The 25,584-nt window shown below is 39.1% G+C and overlaps 2 protein-coding genes across 2 annotated transcripts in view; both read right to left on the bottom strand.

Moving 5' to 3' along the window:
- Positions 1-4: 4 nt before the first annotated feature.
- tmem51b (transmembrane protein 51b) lies at positions 5-9,500 on the bottom strand. The gene is made up of 3 exons (XM_012873363.3): positions 9,207-9,500; positions 3,227-3,638; positions 5-1,280 (listed from the first exon to the last, which is right to left on the bottom strand). The coding sequence occupies exons 2-3, from the start codon at positions 3,619-3,621 to the stop codon at positions 839-841; spliced, it is 837 nt and encodes a 278-aa protein (XP_012728817.2). The 5' UTR covers positions 3,622-3,638; positions 9,207-9,500; the 3' UTR covers positions 5-838.
- Positions 9,501-13,160: 3,660 nt separating this feature from the next.
- kaznb (kazrin, periplakin interacting protein b) overlaps positions 13,161-25,584 on the bottom strand; it is a gene marked incomplete in the record, with an annotated part of 138,442 nt that continues 126,018 nt past the window's right edge. The window contains 7 exon segments of the mRNA XM_036151379.1: positions 13,161-16,553; positions 18,019-18,115; positions 18,306-18,472; positions 19,199-19,300; positions 21,239-21,470; positions 22,600-22,718; positions 22,823-23,007. Coding sequence (XP_036007272.1) covers positions 16,392-16,553; positions 18,019-18,115; positions 18,306-18,472; positions 19,199-19,300; positions 21,239-21,470; positions 22,600-22,718; positions 22,823-23,007 — 1,064 coding nt within the window.

The following is a 25,584-nucleotide window of genomic DNA, read 5'->3' as shown; positions in this document are numbered from 1 at the left end:
AACAAAAAATTGACAGTAAATTTTATTACCCAAAATTAAAACAGTATTTGTCTTTTACAAATATATACAGTTCTTACAGCGACTTTTACACATACCACCATGCAAATGATCCGTGCATAAAAAAGGGCAACATTACACATCTGCAACATACACTTAAGGTACATCCTGAGAGAAACTAAAAGAAAAAAAACATTTATTCACCACCATGTTAAAATATTAAAATATAGTTGTGGATACTTTAGCATTTAAACATTGATAATAAAAAAAACAAAAACAAGTAAATGTCTCAAAAACATATCAGCTAAGTAATAGTTTAAAATTATAATTTTTGATGGTGTGTATGAATGACGACATTTAACCCGTCTTCTTTTAGACAACCTAAATCTGCATCCTCACTTCTTCTGGTCACAGTTTGTACATCTCAAACCAAACATCTGCCTGATAATTCCCCGTTTCTCCCTCTGCAACACTACACATGGTTTCCTTTTACACACTAACATATTTCTGATAAAGACAGGCATTCTATTCGAATAATAAATAAAACTGAAATGCTGCACTTTTCTTGACATAAGTTATACTTAAAAATCCTTTTGCTTGGATGCATTAACGCATGACGACAGAAACCGATCAGCCAATCTGAAGCTTCGTTGATAAAAGAAGAGTTCTCATTTCTGGGCGTGCGTCTGCCTCCATCATCCTGCTCAACGGGCGCATCTAACTACTTCATGGTGCTCTTACAGGCTCTCAGATATATTACCACCGGTCCTTTAAATCCATTAGAAATTTTCATATATTCTAATCAGCCATTGGCCGATTGGGAAACCACCAGGCCGAGCTTTTACTGTAACTCAGGCATCTTGTTCTCGTACTGTGGGGGCGGCGTGATGGGTTCAATGGTCACCGGGTTCTGCGTGGGCGTGCGGATCTGAAGGCGGATGTCTTTCAGGTGCAGTTTGTCCGACTTTATCCGCCTCACTCTGAGGGGCTTCAGTAGACGGCTGGCCCGGCTGGCGCTGCGTGCGGGCAGACTGGATTGCGACTCCAGAGCGGCGTGGTCGGCGGGGGGCTGAGCAGCCGCTGGCGTTTGCTCATTCAGAGGGCTGTTCTCTGTGGTGTTGTTCGGGGGCTGCGATCCCTCGTTTTCCACGGCGGCGAGGATGTCCTCGTAGGACGGCAGCTGTGAGGTGCTCTGCCTCAGGTTGCTCTGGCGGACGGGGTAGTTTCCGCTGCCAACAACCTCGTCGTAGCTGGGCACGTTATAAGCCTCTGGGTCGACGGTCCTGAAAAGGAATGCAATAGGTGGCCCACAGTCAGAAGGAAATGGATAAATAAACAGACCGAGATCCTAAACAAGTATTATACCCTTATAAATCATCTGGAGGAACAGTGCCGTTTAAATGCACGTATTCTTTGCATTTTGCTACCGAGGAGCCACTCTTCCTTGTAATCTTTATCCACTGTCTTTCTGGATGGCTTCTTAAATTTCCTTTTGGACTGTGGCTTTCTCATAGTAAATAAAAATTGGTGTGTAAATGGTTCATTGGTTGTGTATATGGATGATTCTAGAGCTTTCTTCGTACATTTTTATCCACCAACCCGCTAAACACTGCAGGGGGAAAAAATCTGCTTCTATAATCGTTAATATAAAAAGAAAAAAGAAAAACACGACCTCTGAAAGTAATTACGAGCAAATCAGCTGTGATGAACTTGCTTAGTTTCAACTTGATCCCGTATGGAATAAACATTTACAGAACAACGAAAACCAAGGTAAGGTCCAAGGTGGACCGCCTACATTTCTAAAAACCATGACCTTCAGATCCTTTTAATTTACTGTCAGTGGTTATTTTCATGCCCATCATTTCTTTTGTCCTCCATCCTCCATCTGTCAATTTTTCTTTTCAGAAATTCTCTCTCCTTGGAAGCACAATATAACAACACCAGGGGTCATTTGAAACCGTAACTGTAATTTATGCTTATGCTTTAATCTAGCTCAGTTTAACACCATCGCCTACTGGATAAAACAAGAGTTTTGTCAAAAATAATGACAAGCACTATAAGACAACCATGTTAACTATTTGGGGGTTAATTACCCTTTAAATTTGATGCCTGCTTTCTGTGAATTTGAGATTAGAAATAACTACTGAGTAAATTTTGCGTATTTGATTTCTTTTAATATAAAAATGTAGTTACCATATTTTTTCCATTTTATCTTATTACAGTCTTATTACAATATATTTTTAGAAAGCTGCAAAAGTTATTAGCTTTGGGGGCATTTTAGTCTCTAATGACTCTTCCAGCTCTCAAATTGTATGTATGACTGCCAAAAGTAAGGTGGCTTTTTACCACAACTACACAAGCTAACGTTTGGGGCAGCAGGGGCTGCTGAACTCACAAGGTATGGAAACCTACAACTTACGTGAACTGTGAAGTATATTAGACATCTAACGAAACTTTGGACAATGGGGCTGTTAAGTCGTGACGTATCTACCGCTGCTTCCGGGTCCGAGCCGGTCAAAACCATAATTTATTTAATGTGCAGCTGTGCTGTCTTAATAGATCGAAGACAAAAAAAACAAAACATCTCCAGCTGTCATTTTATCTTTTCCCGTGCGATGAGAAGGACAAGAGGAGATGGCTACAGTTGATAAGTTATTCTCCAGGAAATTATTAAAATGGTGAGATTTTGCTGACTCGCCGCATTAGCTTTACACTAACATGTCGCATATGACCGTTCGTACTGAGCCCGGTTCTGACGGAGGCTTTTCCTTCACGTTAATGGGGAGTTTTTCTTCCCACTGTTGCTTCATGCTTGCTCAGTATGAGGGATTGCTGCAAAGCCACGGACAATGCAGACGACTCTCCCTGTGACTCTACGCTTCTTCAGAAGTGAATGCTGCTTGTCGGGACTTTGATGCAATCAACCGGTTCCCTTATATAGGAAATGTTTGACCAATCTGTATAATCTGACCCAATCTGTAGAATATGATTGAACTTGACTTTGTAAAGTGCCTTGAGATGACATGTTTCATGAATTGGTGCTATATAAATAAAATTGAATTGAACTACAGTACATACAACATTAACGTTTCAAATTGTAAAAGCATAAAAGTTTGAGAATTAACCCTAAGCATAAGCCACGTGGTCATGTACAGCTGATGTGAACCCGGAAGTTCCCCCGTGACGTCAGACTTAACGAGATAAGGCAGAACAGAGAGTGGTCACTCACGGCGGTTCCTCTCCTGGGATGTGGTTCATGAGGGGGCCTCCTGCTGGCGCGGGCAGGCTTAACGCTCTCCTCTTACTCCTCACACCCAGGCAAATGGACAACAGCAGCAGGACTATCCCCACTCCGACTAGCACCAACGCCACAGAGGAATTTGTGAAGCCTTTGGCGTCTTCGGGGTCATCAGGGTCGTCAGGCTTCTTAGTCGCGTTTGTAGAGTTGGAGTTGGATTCTGAAGACGTCTTATCAAAGGGTGTCAGAGTCCAAACTATCATGACAATCCCAAGGCCGATGAGTCCCACTCCCAGGGCACACAGGGCATAGTGGGCGCCCGAACCTCTGGATTCAGACCTGTTGGGACGGTTGTTGCCCCCACATATACTTGGATTGGGACACATCCTGGCAGGGCAAACCGCTGCAGAAAGCAGAAAAAACACACAAAGCTGCTTCAAAAACACTGAAGGTAATTATTCCTAACATATTTTATGTTCCCATCATCTAAATGCTGCAAAGATAAAGTGCTTTAAAATGCATGCGGTATGCTATTGGGCAAATAAGCTCTGACAACACTTCAATGAAGCAAATGTTACAGTCGCCGACCGACCAATGTGTAATAGTTTACATGTTCTTAAGAGGGAGCAATAGTGTTAAGATGGCAGCGTTTTTGAGGAGCGAGCATGCATGAGAACAAGCTGTGGGGGTGTGAGAGAACAGGCAGAAGAAAAGAGGAGAGTGGAAGTTCAGCGGTGGGCAGAGCACGTCCAAACACGACAAACACAGGCCTGACGAGACGGCAGGAGTGACACATCAAAGAATGAAGTGACACACTTGTCTTCTCAGTAAAGGAGATAACATCTAGCAGCATAACTGCAGCACGTATGGCCACATGTTTCAGGATCACCAGCTGGTGCAGTTTTTCAGGAAAGCAGTTTTAATATTTCAAAGACTATGGGAATTTGGCATGTAATGTGAAATAATGATAATCAATCGTCTATCAGAACATTTATCTTGGCGCATCAAAGTACAGGATAATAAAAAAGATTTTAGTAATTCATTTAAAAATGTAGAAGCCATATTATGTAGACTCATTTGACAGATGGATTTATTAAGTTAAAAAAAATCTTTAACTTAAAACTACTCCTGAAGCAGAGACGATGTAAGGTGTGTCCTAATTGGACTGAACTGTTGCTCAATTACCCAATGTCCGCTTTTCTGATTTAGGAATATTTTGCATTTTAATTGTAAAACAAGGTCCCAGAGTCTGAGGGTAGTGTTGGTCCATTGTGATTTATTAAGTCTAAAGTCAATTTAAAGCTTTGTGGAGGGTCCGATTTCATCTAACAGGTCTTGACACCTGGACACGCTGCCAAAAGTATGTCTATGGTTTTACTGTGCTTGATTGTCCAGCAAACTGGCCTGACTTAAACCCCTCAGAGAATCTATAGAGCAGGGATCACCAACCTTTTAGAAGTTGGGAGCTACTTCATTGTTTACTGTCAGACGAAGGGCTACCTGCACTGATCTTTGAACTAGAAGAGTCAGAGCTTGCCTTCACTTTATGTAATATAAACATGTTTTTAATGCATTTATCATTTGAAATCTAAGTACAAGTATGATTAAAAAGGAAGAGCAACTAAACAACATTTTGGATGCAGCTCACTGGAGGGTTGTGCTATTTTTGAACAGGCTTGAGGGCACCACATGTGGTCCTCGAGGGCTACCCAGTGCCCACTGGCACCATGTTGGGGACCCCTGTTATAGAGTATTGTCAAGAGGAATATCAGAAACCCCCGACCCAACAATGCAGGCAAGCTGAAGGCCATTCAAGGGGACAGAGCCTGCTTTTAAATCCTTCCTTTTCACATTTAAATCATTCATTTGTGATCTATGTAAAGTGGAACTGTAATGCTTTGGTCCTCAGCATTGTTTAGTGTTGATCACTTCCGGTTCCTAGGAACCACCCTATCTTGGGGCCTGAGATGGTCCTCACATATTGACACCATTCGTAAGAAAGCCCAGCAGAGACCCTACTTCCTGCAGCGACTCAACTACAACCTTCCTCAGGAGCTAAGGATCATCTTCTAAAATGCCATTATTCAGTCCCTCTTTTGCGCATCCATCCTGTGTGGTTCAGCTAAACCACACAACTTGACAAGGTCCAAAATGCAACAAACAGTTAGAGCTGCAGAGAGGATCCTCATTCTTCTAAACTCTGGAAAGGTGTATGCATCGTGCAAGAAGCTCTCAGACTTGCTGATGAAAGCCAACATCTAATCATTTTACTCAAGGTTTACTAAGCTGTATGAAAGGCAGTTTTAATGCTTCTTGTGCCTCTTTTCTCATGTTCAGTCTTTTCGGACATTAGGTGCTGAAAGTTAACTATGATACCCAGCAAGTCATAATGCTCTAAAAGATACTAGAATGTTTTCTACTTTAAAAATTGGTGGGTTTTGGTACAGATTTTGTCAAAAGTCTTTTATAGATCAGTTTTTTTTAGGGGCAGCTTTTAGCTACAACAACAGAAATGCTCCTCCACCTGTGCCCTAACGTTTATTTTAAAATCTAAATATCCACTTACCTTCATGTGATTTACAGTCATATCAAAAGGCTTTAAAAAAAAAAAAAAGCCTCCACTGAGATTTATTTCCTTACTATTAGGTGAGATGCTCACATTTTAAACTCTCTGACTTTCATCACTTCTAAGATTTCTACATTAAAAACTGATTAAACTGAAACTGATTTTGATTACATTTTATGCAGAATTTTGTATTTCTTTTAATGGTTGTAGAAATGCCTCTCTTGTTTTTGTGGAAAAAAAGAAAAACTTTTTCCATAACCCATGCGTGTTATGGTAAGTGGATTTTCCCGCCATAAAAAACAGTACTGGAAAACAAAAGAAACATTTATTTGCATTATTACACAACATGTTATTAGAAATTAAAATGGTCTTTCATACATTGTCAAGAAAGTTGTTTAAAGACACCTTCCCTCATCGAAAGTAATCAGCACTGAACGCCTTGCTCACATTGAATGCGGTGAGGTCCTGATCCAGTTCTGGCAAAAGACGGTATTGGTGTGCTTAAATATCCTATTTCATCCTCCAAAAGCCTCTGTTTGCTCATATTTCTGTGTCGCCGTTGTGTTTATGGTAGTCAAGCAACCCAACTTGTTTTATATTTTGAATTTACCATAACTTTATATTGTATAGCAACAAATGTTTCCTGTTTAGCTCGTGAAATTCGATGCAACTCGAGAGCTTGATGGTTATAAATAGACACCAGGGTTGCAAAATGAAACATGTGGATAAAATGTGATATTAAAAAAAAAGGTGATAGGTATTCCTAGAAACTCTCCAAAGACAGAAGTAAAGAAGACTACGCTGAGTGAAGTCCCCAAATTAAAGCATGGAGGACATCTAAGAAAGTCATGTTTTCAAGAGAGGGAGAGAATAATGTCGTCTTTGGCTGGATGGCTACGGGTCATAGGACATCACCTTCATGCCGCACACCAACCAGACATAAGCATATATACGGTTCAAAGGGAAAAGGATAATTGCTTCCAAAGTTACTGCAAAGTTCTGGATACTACTTTTATATTTACCGTTTCTAATCAAGCTCTTTCTCTGCTGCTTTAGAACTACCTTTAGATTAGATGTTTTTTTACTATGTGAGACAACAGCCCAGAAATGTACTATAAACAAGGGATAGTTATTTTTCTACACCCCATTGGGATTCTCCCTGAACTGAAGCATTTATTTCAGATTTGTTTCTGTACATAACAGAGATAATTGTTGCTGATATTCAGAAAAAGAAAAGAAAAAACATTGAATTTCCAGCTAGTTCCTCCAAGAAAAAGCAATGAAACTTTTGTTTTAATTACTTTTTGATACAGCCTCAAACAGTTTATTAAAATGATCACAATTAATGATTAGTCTTCTGTGATTTCTTTTAGATTTCTTTTGATTCAGTTATTTACATTCAGTTTACATATTATAAACTATATGTAACTGCCTGTATCTTTGCTGTCTCGCCCAAATTTCCCCACTGTGGCAAAATAAAGGTTTTCTTATCTTAACTCAGCCCATTTTGATTGTTTCAGACTTTCTTGAATCTTTCGAAATACAACATAAATGTGTCAAAAGGTAAATAGGTTGCATTTTTGCTTAAGAAACAACAACATGGTGGCTAATCATTTTGAGCCTTCACAATTTCAAACCTTGATAGTTTTGATCATTTTTAGCCAACTCTTTCTGGTTCATCAGGTAGCTAATATAAATCAGCTTCTATTTTGAAGAGGGAAGGTTTTAAAACATGTTAAAGTAATGTTTTATATTCTAGTCAAAGTCTGCGGTAAGGAAATTTAATAATGCGGCTTCGATAAACGATTTCATGGGGATCAGCTGAATCAAATGTAAATAGATGTAATAAATGGAAACAGTCTCTTCCTGTCTTCAGCAAATCGTACACAATTTAATTGTGTATGATTGCTATATATGCAAGATTTAGGCATTTTGTGATCATTTATGTTTACAAGCATTAAAATCACTAAAGGTAAACTGATATTAGCCAAGTGCATGGGTATAAAGTAGAAGGAGGAACGGCCAGAAATAGCAACATGTGGGTGTAAATTGGCCAAGAAGTGGACTGACCCAGACCCAACACGGTGTAATCTGTGGGTACCATTTTAGATTAGATGGAAGTGGTTTTAAAACCTGATAAAGACCACATTATTTATACAAGAACCACAGAAACTGACAGAGGGTGTATTTTCTTTTTAGCATGGGAGGCTTTGACAGCACTTTGGAGCCCAAAATGACTCACACCCCTGGCTGAAATGGATTTAAAAATACTGCTGGGTGCTCTCAAAAGATAAAACCACGTAGGAGAATCAATTTTGATTAAAAAAAAAAATCTAGTTGTTAATTAATAGATTTTTTTTCAGTTGAAAGAACAATAAAACCCTTCATTGCTGACTAGCTTTTAGCATGTTTCTTCTGGCATTTTGACAATTGATCTGCTGATAAGCTCTAGGTCTTTAAGGTCTGCTCCCTCCACAGATTCAAGTCAGGACTCTGGCTGGGTCACTCCAAAGCATTAATATTACCCTTTATCAGAAAAAAAAACATGGTCAAGAAAATTAAAAAAGATGAAAAATCTGCCAGAAGTGTGAATCATTTTTGACTCTACTGAAATTAATTATAAACTCCACTGAAATTAATTAAACAGGCAACTAAACAAAACACAGGAAACAAAAAAAGAAAGTTAATACAAAAAAAAAACTGGAAACAGAACATAATAGCCAATAACTATTCTTAAGTTGAATCATTCAAGACCTGTTTTTAAACAAATATGTATAAAATAATAGCAATTTACCCAAAAAACGTGTAGAATTTTTTTTTTTTTTTTTTTTGTTTTGCAATGAAGCACAATTGTTTCATTAAGGAATAATCCATCAGGTTACAGAGGTGAAATAAATCAGTTTTGGTGTGTGGGCGTTGTATTGTATGCGGATTATGCCAAATAAACGTATCTGGGCTCATCAATGCTCCTTTACAGGTAGCGCTGACACACCAAGGAGCCGTAGCCCACCAGTTCCCGGTTGTTTGTTCCGGACCTGACAACGTGCATGGGCGTGACCTGCTCAGTAAATTTCCAACCTTTAAAAAAAAAAACAATCTATGCCGCGATAAAGTTATGCTTATTATTGTAATAATAATTTAAAAAAAAAACTTAACAGCTCTCCGCCAATGAGGCGTTAAAGGGGCAGAGAGGCGGAGGGGCCAAAGATCTCTGTCCCTCAGCAAGGTGCGCGGCTCTTCTCCATTTTAGTAAAGTGGGAGAGGGACTCAGAGGGGAGACCTGTCTCACCTGATAAGTCTCCAGAACACACCTCAGTTTGTACAAATCTAATTAAATTGACTATTATAAACCCAAACAGAGGTGAAACTAACCTGGTTTCTCTCAAGGTCTAGAGGAGGCCTTACCTTTTCACCGCTCACTGCGCCCAAGGACTTCCCTCTTCATCGGGGAGTTACCTGAATCCCGCAGGTGTTTTTCAGGAAGACCAAATCACAAACAGGAAAAAAAAAAAAAAAAAAACCTAAACGTCACCACTTAGACCCACTCGTGTTATCTTTATAAAACACCTGATGAATATACGCCCGGTTGTGTTTCTCTCCACATAATCTAATGTCAGGAACTTTGAACAAGTTGCAGCCGCGGTGAAGCCTCCCTTCTGCCTGTTGTAAAGTCGGACCTGTGCGCTGCTCCTCCTGGTCCTAGTGCCGCTCGGGTTAACGTCCTGTGAGGGGAAAGTGGTGCAAGACGAAAATAAATAGTGCAAATCGACACGTTCAGCGGTGTAGTATTTAAAGATATGCACAAAAATGTTAGATAAGGTTACATAACTCACATATTAGAATGAAAGAATTAAAAGAAGGAAAGTCAGACCTCAATTAGAACCAAAGCTAGTAATCTTTTTATTTATTTGCATATTCGGTCAATGGGGACGGGCCTCCGGTCTGTGTAGTGCAGGGTAAGCATTTTAATAAAATATGACTGTACTTTGCAGGTGGCTGATTTAGTGTCTAATTCACATAAAAGCACTGCTTTTATATAGGTTTTTTTTTTTCATGTTGCGTTTGCCTGTAATGTTGTCACTGCTGAATTAGACAGCAATACTTTAAAACACATTTTTTATGAAGCCTTTGTTTTATTTACATAAAATACACAACTATATAAGCCTTTTCGGTGCTTTATTGGCGGTGGGTCTGAAACATTCTTAGGGGGGTTCAAAAAAGTTGAATGGTCTGTAAAAAAAAAAAAAAAAAAAAAAAAAAAAAGCAGCAAACTGGTAGTACAAGTACAAAACGGCAAAGAGCGAAACGTCCAGAAATTGATACCCCTCGGGTTCGTTGGGGCCATTTCTCAGTCGATGATTTTATAAAGTGTTTTTTTTATTTATTTGTTAATGAGCTCTAAATGTCTTACCTACAGAGCTGGAGAGCTCTGTCAGTGACAGACTGCTGTTTCCTGGATGCTCAAAGGAGCGCCTCCACAGGTTATTCATCCCAGCTGCTGTTAGACTTTATGATCTCTGCTGCTCACAGCAAACTCAGCGTTTACAACATGCTAATGGTTGCACGGGTTCTGGTCTGCTCATGAATCGGATCGTGAATCATTTACACTCTCGTCTCTCAGATGGTGATGTCCACTTGCACTCTCTTTTGCTACTCTGGTTGTTGCTGTACAATAATGCATATTGCAGATGTTTCCCTCATCTTTGTATAAATCAGCTGCTGTATATTCTTGTGTTTAATAGAATATGGCATTTCTTATCTGATCATCATTAGTCTCTCTGATGCTACGATGCAGTTGCAGACGCCTTAGCTAATCCGAGATCTTGCTTGTTCAGTCATGCATATTGCTTATTTATCTCACATTGTTGTGTAAATCAGATGCTGTCTATTAAACTTGAATATTTCATTTTTTACCTAAATATGCCACATTATCAATGAATATACTTACTTTAGTTTTGTTTTTTACTTTTATTTTGGCCTTTCTGATAGTTTATTCTCTGTTGCTTTAGAACTAACTTTACATTAGATTAGCTTGTTTTTCCATTACTAATCTAGAGTGTAACCCTGTCTATGTGTTTTTTGTCACTGTCATGCCCACATTTCCCTGTTGTGGAATAAATAAAAAAAAAAAAAAAAATTAAAAAAAAGGAATTTGTTATAGAATATCCCTCTTAGCATCTTCACTTTGATGAAATAAGCAGTCAGAGTTGGACCATGTCCTTTAAAATCTCATTGTGGTTCATGTGAAAACTCTTTTACAACCCTTTAAACCACCACCTCTTTTGCACAAGAAAGTTGTTTTTTTTTGACATAATTCCAATCTAAATCATGCTTACAATTCAGATCACATTTAAATGCTTGGAGGAGAATAGGAATGTCTGCAAATTAAATATTATATCTACGTTATCCCCTTTCTAAGCTACATAGTATCAGGCAGCGGTATTTCTGAAAAAGGAAAGGTTAGCAAACCAGACTCACCCTGGCAGACTGAAAAACCTTTAACCCATCAAACCCCAACTAAAGGCCAGCTCAGATTCAAACAAAGCAAAAAGTAGTTCAGGATTACAACTGAACTACAAAACAGACAGGATAGGATTTATAGATTTATTCCCCTTTCAAAAATGCATGAAACAGAAGTTTGTTGCTTCATGTTGACAGTCACCTCAAGATGCATACAGCCGCGTCTTCTCTAACCTCTGAAACAAGATAATGGAGAAATATGGAGTTCAGTCTTCCAAGTTGTCCATAAACCATTGGGTGAAAACATCCCACCAGTCTGCTTTCATTTCATTAGGTACACTCGTTCATTTGGCTATATCGTAAATCAGAAAAATCAGTGAGACTTTGAGATTCTCAGTACCAAAAAAAGCACTGAGGAATTGCTGCTGACCATGTCCATCATTTTATGACCCCAGTGTAACCATCTACTGATAGCAACTTCCTGTTGGAAGATCAAAGTCAAATCCTCTCCAGCTGGTCCAGTGAACATCTACTCAAATGGCAAATGATGTTGGAGATTCACAATCACAGACGTGAAGCCAACAAAGCGACACCAACTATGTGCAGCTATCAGGTCAAGATGGAATAAAATCTCTGAGTAATGATTCTGAAACTTTGCTGAATCTATGACACAAAGAACTAAGCTGCTTTTGAAAGCAAAAGAGGGTCCAAGCAGAAGTGTAACAAGCAAAGTGGCAAGTGAAGGCATCTTCTGGACGCAGATTTTTTTTATGGCCAATTATGACCAAACACTGATATTCTTTCACCAGATGCAGTTTTAGACAAAGTTGAAAGGTTTAACTTAGACGTGACTTTAGAAATGCAAAATTATTCTGGATAAAGCCTATCAAATATTTTTACAAACCATATTTTTAATACTTTCATTTTGAAGAATCATCAGTTGCAAAGTGGCTCTTTATGTTATGTTGGATTTCCAAAAATAAAAATAAAAATAAAATCAAAAAGTCGTCTTCCCAACCAAACTGGGCTACAATTTTTCTTCCTGAAAAACAGTGACCCATATGCAAACTCCCATCCATTGTCTGTTTTCATTGTCCTTGCAGGGGGCTGGTGCCTGTCTCTGGAGGTCATGGGGCTTGAGGTCATTGGGCAACACAGAGACACACACACACACACACACACACACACACACACACACACACACGCACACACACACACGCACACACACACACACACACACACACACACACACACACACTCCTAAGGCCAATTTGGAGAGAGAGTCATATTTTTGGACTGAGTGAGGAAGCTGGAGTACTCTGACAGAGAACATGCATGCATGGGGAGAATATGCAAACATCATGCAGAAATAACCCCAGGGTGGTATTCAAACCCAGAATCTTTACGCTGCAAGGCAACAGTGCTACCAACTGCTCATGTTATGATATCTTTATACAGAGAATAAGAACCTCTGAATACATTTCCCCCCCCCAGGTTATTTTCCAATTTTCAAGGGATTTATCTTTTAAAAAGCAGTGGTGAGCATACACAGAGTAAGTAACAACTCCATCCTAAACGTTGGCATGAACAAATGGAATCTGGAGACCTGTTGACAGTTTAAAGAAGTCATAGTTCATGTTCATTTGTGTGTATAAAGAAACACAACGTAAAATCCTTCCTTTTTTCCTCTAAACAGGCTTCAACATGTCTGATCTTCCTGCTTAAACAGTTTTTGCTCAGTGACTGGAGGCGACACCCAGAATCTGGCAGCCAAACCTGTTCTGCAAAACATGAGGGGGTTTGGACTAACAGAAAACCGCTCTGTGGGATGAGAACACATCTTTCTCTCTTTATTTTTAAAATTTTCTTTCTTTTTTTTAAACAAATATACAACCACCATGCAGTTACTCAATGTATTTATTAATGAAACAGCAGCGCCGCTTCTATTAGGCATGTAAAGAACATTCAGGTGTATGCATTATAACTTTGAGAACCAAACAATAAACTGTGAAATTTAACAGGTGACAAGCATTGAATTGAAAGAGAAAACTGTAAAACAATTTACATTTGTGCAAAACACAATCATTGGCTTTAATGTATTGGATAGATTGTGGACTATGACAGTTTTAGAAAAAATAGTTTGTCATTTTACACTTTATGCTTTGCTTCTAAGAAACCAGACTAGTATCTCCATTCCTTTCAGATTAGCCTTGATCAACAGTTTTGCTTTTTACTTTGGCTTCTTAAATGTTCATGTTCTATAGATTGCTTTCCATGAAGATCACAGAATACAGTAGAGTATTTTCTTACAAACTGAGTAATGTACACTGTGCAGACTCAGCAGAACGCTGTGAATTGCACGCTCTTCATCCCAATGAGCATGCACTATTCAAAACAGGAGGGTGTCGAAAGAGGCACACATGCTACAGAGATGTTACAGGGCTTGATGTTCAATAAACACTGCTACAATTTTGTACCTTTAGAATTAATATTTCTGCCAATATTAAAGTAAATTTTGATTGATTGATTTTTTTTGTACAAGGTTTTGTTATCTTCAGACAAAACACTGGTTCTTCCCTTGAGATTAATAGGCTTCTGTCACACAGTAAAAGCTAAGTCCAAAGAAAAACATTGAAAGACCTTCAGAAAAAGCCTGGAAACGTTTTGCTTGAGGCCAGTTGAAGGTGACTGGATGAAAGTTTGACAGATTTGTTGTAAAACAATAGGAAATGAGGGATGACTGTGTGTACCAAACTACTACGGAAAACTTGTGGTGACAAATTCATGTCACTCATGAAGACCTCCTGACGAATTAGTATATGATGATATATTTTGTACATTTGACAACAGGTTCACCCATTTTATTTCAAGTTTCAGATTTTCATGTAGGATTTGTTAAACTTGCGTCAGGCCATGTCATTTTCTTTTTTTATTAGCTTTTCAATTTGTGTGGTTTTAGGACCATATTTGATTTACTCTGTTGCACTTCTTTTAAAGATTGTATAACTTTTAGTTTTAGATGTTTTGGCCTTCTGACTGCTGATTAAGTTTGAAATCTTGATTGTGTTCTCAATACTATAACATTACTTACTGGGCTTAGGTGGGAAAAAATAGCTTAATATAATCACATCAAGACCCTTAATTATTTTCAACCCGTTTATATAGGATGCTGCTACTTGCTCACGTCTCAAAAACTATCTCAGGACTCTAGCTGCATCACTGCTCTACAAGTAAAAAAAACAAATGTAAAATCAAATATAAATTAATATAAGATGCAGATGATTAAATGTGGCTCTTTGACAATTACAATACAAAAACTACAATTGCCTTGTAGATTTTATTCTTTCTGTTTCTAGAAAATACATCTTAAGAGGTTTATGCTTGAATGCTCATTGTTTTGACATTTTGGTATTTTAAACTCTGGTGGATTTAAATATTGTAGTTTGAAAATTGTATTTAATAAACATCAAAGAGCATGGACCACGTCAACAGGGTGTTGGTCTGCAGAAAAACAGCAGAACTACAGGGTTAGTCCTGTAACTAATGTTTTCTACATGCTACTTTCAGTTTGTTTAAATAGGCAAACGTTTAGATCAGACATCTCAGCTCTTTGTCACATGCTGGCGGTTTCCAAAATAAATTTACCAAAATGGTTAGTAATCTTCAACAGTAATGTCCTGAGCAGCATTAATATTTAAAACTAGTGACCACTGTGACAGGCCCTAACATCTACCAACATGATCAATATACAGTATAGCCAGATCGTAAACACTGCGTGCTTGGAAGTGCTAACTTCAACTTGTATGTAAACAGGATCAGGAAATTAAAAAAAAAAATGGTTTTAGCTGTATTTTCTTTTACTTTCAGCATATTCTGTTAAGTTTTCTTCCTCCAACGCAGAGGGGAGTTTTTGAAGTCCCGCATTCCTGTGCTTTTGAATGATATCAATATGCATCTCATCTGTAAAGAAACATGCAATGAGTTTTTGCACGAATGCTATCTGGTGTGTTTGTCAGATAAAGCAGCAAAGTTGAGCAACTGGGTTCAGTCCTTGTAAGAGATTTTGTTGGAGGCAGTGTGATGGAGTGGGACAGCATCTCCCTCAATGGAAAAACAAGCTTTGTTATCAGCGGAGGCAAATTCAGTGGAGAATGATGTCAAGATGACAACCAGTAGCAGTCCCACATCTCAAACAGTAGTTTCAAAATGTCAACGTTCACCCCTACAGAGCAGGGATTTTTGGATTCTACCACCAAAATTGGGGAGTGAAGGGATGTTCAGGGTTGATCTAAACCCCACTGAACACTTTTGGGTTTCACTTGGGTTCATGCCAGAGTGACTGATGTAACCGCATTGGTTGACTTGAGACAAATGATTATTGAGGAATAGAAAGACATCCCACACTAGGGTGTGACCAAGCTGGCGACCATTAAGGTGCCAGGGCTGTTCTGTTAAAAGAATAAATCGTAAGACTGGCATATGTCTCGTTTCTAAAAGTTTCAGTCCTTCAAGGGGTCTTACCTACAAACTCAACTCTGCTGCTCCATCCACAAATTGATTTTTCCTGGAAATATGGCACCATATGAAGGGGGAAAAAAAACAGTATGAGGTTTCCGGCCATGATGCATTGTTACACCAAAGAAATAATCAACCAAACACACATTTCCTTGATTTTTGTATTAAGAATATATAAACATGTACAACTTGTATGTAAACCAAAAGGCATAACCCCGTTCACATAAAGAAATGGAGATAAACACTAAGGAGACCATGAGACTTTATATAAGGCATCAAAGGGGCACCGAGTGCAGTTCTGAGTTGATCTTAAGCCTTCTTTTTAATAATTTATGCTCATTTTTGTTATTGACAAACAAACCTCAAAACATTTAATAAAAAAAACAACAAAACAAAGAATGAAATCATTAAGCTCTTCATTATTTTTACAACAGCTACATCAGGTCTTTAGAAGTGCATCATTCCCACGTAGGTGAAAACAAAGGTAGATCGGATCTATCACATAAAGTTAAACACACCTCTAAAAGACATCGACGAGTGCTGGTCGTTCTCAACAGTAAACGGCTACAATGCAACAGCAGCGTAAACATAGGATGAAGAATCTCGACGGCTCCTTCACACGTTGGTGATTTCAACACTCTTGAAGGTGTGCATGGGGCTGCCTTTGGCCCGGGGCACGGCGTGCACTCTGGCCTCTCTGGGCAGAGAGCCACAGTTGCCGTGGAAGCCCAGGCCGCGCTCCACCGAGTGGCTGTCTGCCCGTAACCTCAGTGGACTCTAGAAGGACGAAGCAGAAAATCAAAGCGTTTTCATTGTTTACCCTCCAGACTCCATGCAGTCCCTCCCCCCAAAACCTGTTGCTACAGACCACCAGTCGGCTGGCTGAAAGGAAAATCCCATTTCTACACTACACTACAAAATCAGCTGATTCTAAATATTTTCCTCAGGACAGTTTTGACTTTTCTGTTTTAGATAAAAGCAATTAGGTGATAACATGTTACGTTTTTGTGTTCAATTTGGGTTTGATTATGAAATCCGTCTTTTCTTGTAGTTGTCCTGCTCCAAGGATCTCCCACTGCTCTAATACTAGTTATCAGAGGCTGTGGAAACAAGTTTCACTAAATACGACTTTGCCAATCATTCTCTCTTTTCTAACCTATTTTAGGTTTTGTGTTTCCCCACACCCCGGTTTCTGTATTTTTTTTTGTATGATTTTTGGACCTCAGGTTTGTTGTTACAGTTTTATTTAGCATAAGTCTGCCGGCCTCCACCCGGCATTTGGTGCTTCACCCGCATTTCACCATTACAGTGGGATCAAAGACCGGCCCCCAGCCCTGGGAAGTCTTTGTTTGCAAACACTGTGTCACGTAGAAGCTCATCTGAGCAGCAGAGTGGGTGATCTCATCAGCTTTACGTGGCCTAAAAAGATTTACGAAGTGCTAGCAAAATGGTGAAGGTCATTAAAAAGCTGAAGTATCTGATAATAGCTTAATCCCTCTGTTTACCGATTTGATGTTTCAAGCAAAATGTAAGAGGGAGTAGTTAGCCTTCACAGAGCAAAGGGGTTTTGAGTGGTTTTAAAGCTTCCCCCCTTTTATTTCACTTAAATATTTTTTTTAAATAGCACAAAGTCCTTGCATGCTTATTTCTTATTCTCCTTGGCACAGAAAGGGCATTACTAACTCAATGAAGTATTTGGAGGAGCTGAAAACGACCTTCATAAACAATGTTATATGTTTGTTTCTCGTTTATTCATTAGCGCAATTAGTCTAAATTAATCGGCTTTTAACTAGTTTTTAGCTGGTTTTATGCCATGATGTTAAATTTATGCTGTTTTAATCTTTTTTTAGTCTTTGGTTTTTGTCCAGTGAAAGAATAAAAAGCACATGCTGTGCATTTGCAGATGGCATCTGCACTTAAAATGAAGAACTTGCCTCAAATCTTTCAATTTCGGCTATTTTCGGGACTTGAGATAATCTCCTAATATCAGATGAATCTCAGTAACAACTGCTGATAGGATATTGCCACGTTTGCTGGTACAACAGATAAAAAGAGAGCACATAAATAGATAAGACATATTCAGCTGTTTGTTGCAATGTTCTGTCTTTCCCTCGTGCTCCTGTTTCATTTGTTTATTAGCAACGTTTCGGTTTTAACAAGCACAAAGGAACCAATAACCCAAGCTTTGGACTTCAGACCGGTGGACAAGTTGTTCACTGATAGGTGAGGAATGAAAACATACCTTTCCTAATCTTCTGATGGACGTCCTTTCATCAGCAAAGCGTTTAACAGCCACAGGTGAAGAGGAACTGATAACCTCAGCGCTCTGCTCTGCATTACTGTAAACACAAGGTGTGAAAACAGAATGTGGGTCATTAATGTGACCGAGATCTCGCTCCTAAGAACGCAACAGGATGTATGACAAATTTCAGTCTGGGCGGGTTGTTAATAAAATAATAAAACCGTTTATTTCCTGTAGGGAGGAATAAGAATGTCTCCAACTAGGACTATGGGAGTTTTTTCTGCTACCTGAGAGGGGCAGAGAGTGACTTCATTTCTTCATACAGGTGTCTGTGCAGCATGTGTTTGTTGCCGGGGATCCCCAAAGCTTTGGCCAAGGCCTCTGTGTCAAAAGACTGGTCCAGCGCGATCACTGCACCATGAATGCCTTTTCCCTGAAGGTTTTCTGCAAACTCCTACGGAGCAAAACGGGGAAAGGAAAGTATGAGTCACACAAAGGAGTCAGTGAAGCCGAGAAACAGGAATCACAGAGAAATCAAAACCGACACCAGGAAAAGAAGCTTTAAAATAGAGACGACCTGTAGTATTTCTTTATTGGGGGCCACAAAATGTTTTACATTTCCACTTTAGATATAGATGGATATGAAATATAGATTTGCAGTTTGTCTGTTTCCGGCACTTTTTTATTACCATATCTCCCTCATATATATTTAACTTTAAACTGACTTTATTCATTCTTGGTTTGGTCTTTCCCTGCTGTTGTTTTTTTCCCTTCTTTTTCTGACCATGTTTTTACTTAAAAACTGTTTCAGATTATATTTATGCCACCATCTTCACCAAGAGTCCCTGGAATAAGAGAAGCGGTATTCCAATGGAAAAGACTGGATAAAAGCTTTATCATTACTTTAACACTATCAGCAACATAAATTTATCACAACTACAAAGCTATTATCTAAAAAGCCCGAATGGAAAATATCAGGAAAATTGCAATGGTATTGCTAAATACTGTAATTTGGATCAGACTTCATTTTTTTAGAGTCTTTTCAGTGTCCTGACCTTTATTTTATAGCTTTATCATCTCAGCCACTGAACATGTAAACTTATGTAGGCATTGAGGGCAATAAAAGTTCATCCAATCGGCTAAATGCATTGCTAGCATGGGTAAATTGGGCTACACCTACCTTGAGGTCTATGTCCTTGATCCACTTCATTACTCTGTGACAGGTCCAGACAAGGGGGTCCCGGTTTTCGTGCTCACATTTTAAGCGCCGTAATTGCAGGGCCTAAGAAAAGGTGGGGAAAAAAAACAGCTAAGAAAGAAAAGCAACGTTGTCATTAGGGTTGAGTATGGATTCAAATTTCATGAATCGATCCGAATCCAATTCTCCATATTTAGAATCGATTCTTTTCAATCTCAAATTGGATTGCTGGTATTAAAAACTTTTTTTTAGCTGTTACCTGAATTACATGACTGTGTAGTTATGCAATATATTGATACTAGTAACATTCAACTGCAAAATAATAAGGTATTGGTAGCTAATGGCGGCTATAAGGACCAAACCCTCTCCCATGTTGAGAGAATTACTTTTACAAACATGCTGTGGGACAGAATACCCAAACAGATTCAACATAGAAAACAACGGACATCTACAGCTGCTATATGGACACCAACCTGGTGCATTATTAAAAATATGACATTAAAAATTCACCTCCCGGAGCGAACTTTGAGGCAGAAATTCCGGCTCACATATTTAGGTTCACAGTGGCAATGTATTCTTTAAAAATTAATCTTTGGTTTTATGAATGGATCTTCAGGAATTAATATGAGAATTGGAAAATAGATTTTTTTAACACAGCCCTAGTTGTCATTCAAATATAGTGACCCATCACAGGTACTGAGAAACTGAGAAATGATGTCCTGAAGGTTCTTGTTTCAGCTTATGAATCTGCGACTGAATGTAAACTAGTATCTAGATTGTACAAAAGCTTCCAAGACTCTTTAATTTTGGACACCGTGCATATTAAAAGTAGATGGGAAAGGAAGGGGGATCTGCTAATAACTGAGGATGATCGTCAGGAGTTTGGTTGGAAGTACATTGACATTCTTTGCGACCTCCGCTGCCCAGAAGAGACATCAAAGTGGTGTTGGAGGATGTGTGGCTCAGATTTAACCAACCACTAACACGTAATTAGGGAGCGATGGAAACCTTGGTCATACTAGTGAGACGTCCATGAGTGTTTAATTCACTATTCCCCTTGATGCCTGCTCATTGTACTTGTGTACCATAGTCCTGCAGATTCAGACAATAGACAAATATTTGATGAAGATATTACTGATTGGAGGGAACTAAGCTGTAACAAGGAACTGACTACAACCCAGTCCACCAACACTGGAAGACTGGCCAGGAACTGTCCATGAAATCTACATAATGGAGACATTTATATTTGCTTTGAAACTACATTCAGAGAAATTTCAGAAATGCTTCGAACATAGAATACCTGAACTGCTTTATTAGGTTTGTTACACGGCTTGAAGTAGCACTATTAACTAGTGGGACGACTAAAAACTGTTGTGAGAGGATCCTGATAGAAAAATGTGGCAGTGATTTGTTTAAAAGTTTATATTTTACATGCTGTTAAATGAAAGGGAGAGCAATAGATGGGAGAATACATTTTGTTGTCGTTGTGCAAGGTGTGTGCCATCCTGAGCCACTTTGGCTTTGTTTTCTTTTCTTTTTTTGCTGTTACTCTGTTATTTCTGATCTGTTGGAACTAGGATGATGATCCTTGTGCAGGTTTATTTATTTGTGTGTAACTGTACAGAAAGAATTTTGTATTTTTCTCCCTGATCAAAAAAATAGAAAAGAAAAGAAAATATGGTGACCCTTTATACCCAAACGCTTATCTTTTCCTGTATAACAGATAATGGATATATGATTTGTTTGATCATGCTTCGGTGAAACTGACATGATTTCCTTTGTTACATCTGACAAACAAAAATGTGAATGTAAAAAAAACAACAAAAAAACACCTTAAGGGTTAATGTTTCATTAAACAGATTATATATATATATATATATATATATAAAAATGATTGCTCAAAAGACAGCCCATTTAGACAAACATAAGGTTTAATGAAACATTAAATCCTTAAGGCGTTTTTTTTTTATTTTTGATATTGACACCAACAGTGAGCCATTGTCCCATTGTCCATGATCTGACCTCTTTGTCGAAGCTGAGCATCTGCAGGAGTTGGATTGCCAGAAGCAGACTGGTCTGGTGGAAATGGTCGCTGATGTTCAGGAATCTCTCCAGGTCTCTGCGGCTGAGCGAGTTCAGCACCCGTCCGTCCACCAAATTGTTCTGGAAGGTTTGGGAGTACTGAGGCAGGCCTACGTCACTTAGCCATGACGTCGACACCCAGTGGTGGTCCAGCTCAGACGCTTTTGATAGTCTGAAAGACGATAAGACACAGAAACGTGATTAACGCATTCATTCCATCTCATGCATGAAGCCAGATATTCAAACCAGAGCGTTGTAAAGGGCAGAGGGCAGAAATCAAAGCTAGCATGCTGCATAATATTGAATTATTTATTACGGATGAAAAAGTTTAGAGAAGAAATAGTGTTGTTCTAAATAATGGAAAAATTTGCTATTCTTTAGTTTTGCTTAAATTTAAAATGCATAACACTTTGTTGGCTCTACAAGTACCTTTTAATATTAAATATTTTAATCCCCAAAGTTAGGAATGCACAGATAAATGATCTGCCTGTAAAGGATGATTTTGAGGTGACCAGTCAGAAACAGACATTTTCCCACAAGTTGACCTCAGAGGCTGCTCTGCAGTTAGCAAAGCCTGGCAGCAATATGGTCTCTGGTCTGGGGGCTTTCCTCATGAAATATGGACATTCTCGATGTGCATGTGTGGATTCTCTCTTGGTACTCTTTCCTACAATCTAATAACATTGGTCTCACTAAAAGCCCTTGGCAATAAGTGCTGATGTGTTTGTCCCGTTCGGCCCTGTGATGGACTGGTGACCCATGCTCTCACCCATCCACCACTGAAGAAAGGAACCAGCCTCTGCAAGGAATATGCAGGTACAGAAAATGGATGTACGCTTGAAACGTCAACAGGTCTCATGGACAACAAAACTCTGGAGGCTGTCACTGGGTAAAGTGGACTCAAACTCGGCTATTTTCAGTATCAGCTATGTGACAAAAATTAAAGTCAGAAGAAGCACAAAGAATAAAGAAGCTATTTATAAGGAAACTGTATTTTCTATGACAGGTCGAGACGAAACCCCAATTAGTTTCGGCTGCAAGAGAGCAACCGAGGGGAAGAATTTCGGCAATAACAGGAAGGCTGAACACAATAGAGAAAAGTTCACCCTTTTAAACTTTGAACTTCCATCAGACATGGAACATGCGGGGTTTGGAAATGTTGGGTCCCGCAGACAATTTGACGCTACCGCCCCTCCATATGTAAGTAATTATTTGAGTAAAAGTATTTCTGAAGGTTGATTTTATCTTCGAATTCTGCAATTGACGACACGTCCCTTTTCAGGACAAAAGCTTCTACTCACCCCTGCTCTCCTTCTGCTCTCCTGTAATCCTCAATGGCCAGTCTAACCTTTCTGCGATGAATTTGATTACTGATACCCAGACCCAGCTCTAAATCCTCATCTGTCAGGCTCAGCAGCACCTAAACACCAAAGATCCAGTTCGTAAAGAAGCCCAGGCAGCACCCATTTCTGCCTATGTGCTAACATTGCTCAGCACCCTCATACAGTGTAAGAGAAGGCGTACCTTGCCACTTTTGACATTTTCCGAGCAAGCTCGGATGTACATGGGCATCCCCATGACCACCTCCATCCAGGCCTGGACGGCCCCTGCCCTCCACAGGGACATGCAGGTGTTGCGAGTGAGCTCGGCCTGCTGGAGACGGTCCAGCTGCTCCTCTCCGTCGGACATGCTGTGCTGTGTGTCAGAGTCTGGATTGGTCAGAAGTTAGGGCGTGGCATACAGGGGAGGTTTGGGATCAGAGGGATATACAAATCAAAAAGAGTGACTTATCTGGAGTCGGTCCAAAAAAAAAAAAAAAAAACATCCTGAGAATATCACAGTAAAAAAAAGACAACTAAAGGCTTAAAGTAAGATCTTTGGTTTAGAGATTTTAAAGAGAAATGTTTTTCTTTCTATGGACAGATGCATCTCAGTAAATTAGGACAATCATTTAAAAAAATTATTCCAGTAATCCATTTAAAAAGTGTATCTCATATATTCAATTGATTAATTACATTTATGTGTTGTAATTCAATGATTCACGCTGACAGTTATTGACAACCCAAAATTCTGAAAATAAGAATACAGCTTAAGATTTTTCATGCAGAAATTTGGGTCTACTGAAAAGCATGTCCATGTGTCCTGCACTAAATGCTTGGTTGGGGCTCCTTTTGCATGAATGACTGCATCAATGCGGCATGGCACGGAGGTGATCAGCCTGTGACACTACTGAAGTGTTCGGGAAGTCAAGGTGGCTTTAAAAGAGGCCTTCAGTTCATCTGCAATGTTGGTTCTGGTGTCTCTCATCTTTTTGACGATACCAGACAGATTCTCTGTTAGGTTCAGGCCAGCCCTGTTTGCTTAGGGTCACCTAACCTAACCCACCTGCCCCTAACGACTCCCCATTGCAAAGGGGTGAATTAGTTTCGGTTTAATTTGCATGTCATCTAAGCCAAAACAAGGCCTTTTTTTGGGCAATATATAAAGCTTGGAGCTTCACAGTACTCCAGACATTTAAGTTGAGAAAGCTTTCTGGAAGGGAAGCAAAACGTCTTCAAACTTCGGAAAAAAAGTCCAGTTCTTTTGTTTTTTTAACTTGTTTTGATTGATCATGACTTGGATGACTGAGAATCTTCCTCAGCATATTTACTCCGGACCTCTGGCAGCATGGACTCTGTGTCTCTTCACTCTTCCGGCAGACTCTGAGACCTCGGCTTGTAAATTAAATCCAACACGTCCATTCCCGCTGAGCACCTGTATGCCCTTTTTCTCCTTGGCCCAGATAAGATACAGAAGCTGTCTTTGGTGGCGCAGAGGCGGACCATGGGGGAATCCAACAGCAGTGGTCCATGTCCTGGTTACGTCGATGCTTAGTGGCTCTGGAAGCACTGACTCCCGCTGCAGTCGACAACTTGTGAATCTGTCCTAAATCTTTGCTTCATAACTCTTGCAAGGTGGCAGTTTCCCCCTTTGCTTGTGCATCTTTTTCTGCCACACATGTTCCCTCCACTCAACTTTCATCTAATGTGTTGTCCTCGGCTTCTTTTGCAGTAACCTGTCATGTCAGCATTCTTCCACATGATTGCACAAGGCGTAAAATAACATTTCTGTATCAAACTTATCTTCCGTAACATTCCAGTTTAATGAGATCTAATTTTGGGCAAAGTTTTGTAATGTAAATATTTTTGCTTTTCCAAAATGAATTACTAAAATAAGTACAACTTTTGAATGTGTTAACTTACTGAGATGCACCCGTAATGGTAACCTCACCAAATGAAAATGTTTCTGTGAAATACAAAACTTACACCATATATCCACCAGATGGTGCCACAACATTTTGCTTCTTATATTCTTTTCTCTTTTTTTTGTATGCATTAAAGTTGGCAAGCAATGCTTATTTAAAAAGAAAGGGAGAAAATATCTCTGAACTTGTCAGGATGCAGCTAGATTTATCTTTTAGATTTATTTGTGCTCAAATTCACTCCTGACTGTACAATTTGTGATGTTAAGAACAGCTGTTAAGCATCATTAACTACCTGATGAATGACAGGACTTACTACCATTAAGAAAAATGTATTACAGACACAGGGATCATTCATAAAACCTCATTGCTTCTGCCCATTAACCGTCTTTGTGAAAGACTAAAAAACACTGACTCATAGTGAACCGACGAATCCAGGGCGATTCGTCTCCACATGCTGACACAGGGGGGCTGCATGCAAATCCCATCGTCACTCCAAAGTTTTTTTTCCTTCTTTCTCCTCTCTTCAAGGAACAGCGACACAAACTTTTTTTTTTTTTTTTTTAAATGGACATGAGCCATATGAATAATCCCTGAAGTGCAGAAACAGACAGCTGGTAATCACAGATGAGGAGTTACTCACTGGTTTAGGAGAGAGCTGCCATTAGGGGAATGGCAGGAGGAGCGGGAGGAGACACACACGTTAAGACTGAGACACAGGAACAGGATTACTCATGGAACAGAAAAACTGCCACAAAGTGTTCACTTTCTGGTTTTATTTTAAAATAGGATTCTCGTTTCATTCATAATTCACTTGGAAACCTCCTCGACATTTGACTGCAACAGTTGCAGCAGATAAATATCAGGGATTACCTCTCTGCTTTCCTAATCTTTTTTTTCTTTCTTTAAATAAAATACTTCAATAGAGTTCATCTTTTTGCACATGTATCATAATCCTGATTTACAAAGCATTTGAACAGATATTTATTGGAGCCACATTTGCAGGAAATGAGGAAGGAGGGGAAAAACAAAAACAGGAATATTC

Source organism: Fundulus heteroclitus, chromosome 20 (assembly GCF_011125445.2).
Source record: "Fundulus heteroclitus isolate FHET01 chromosome 20, MU-UCD_Fhet_4.1, whole genome shotgun sequence".
Classification (NCBI taxonomy): domain Eukaryota; kingdom Metazoa; phylum Chordata; class Actinopteri; order Cyprinodontiformes; family Fundulidae; genus Fundulus; species Fundulus heteroclitus.
Note: the sequence above shows the minus strand (reverse complement) of the source record. Positions and strands in the feature narration are given on the sequence as shown.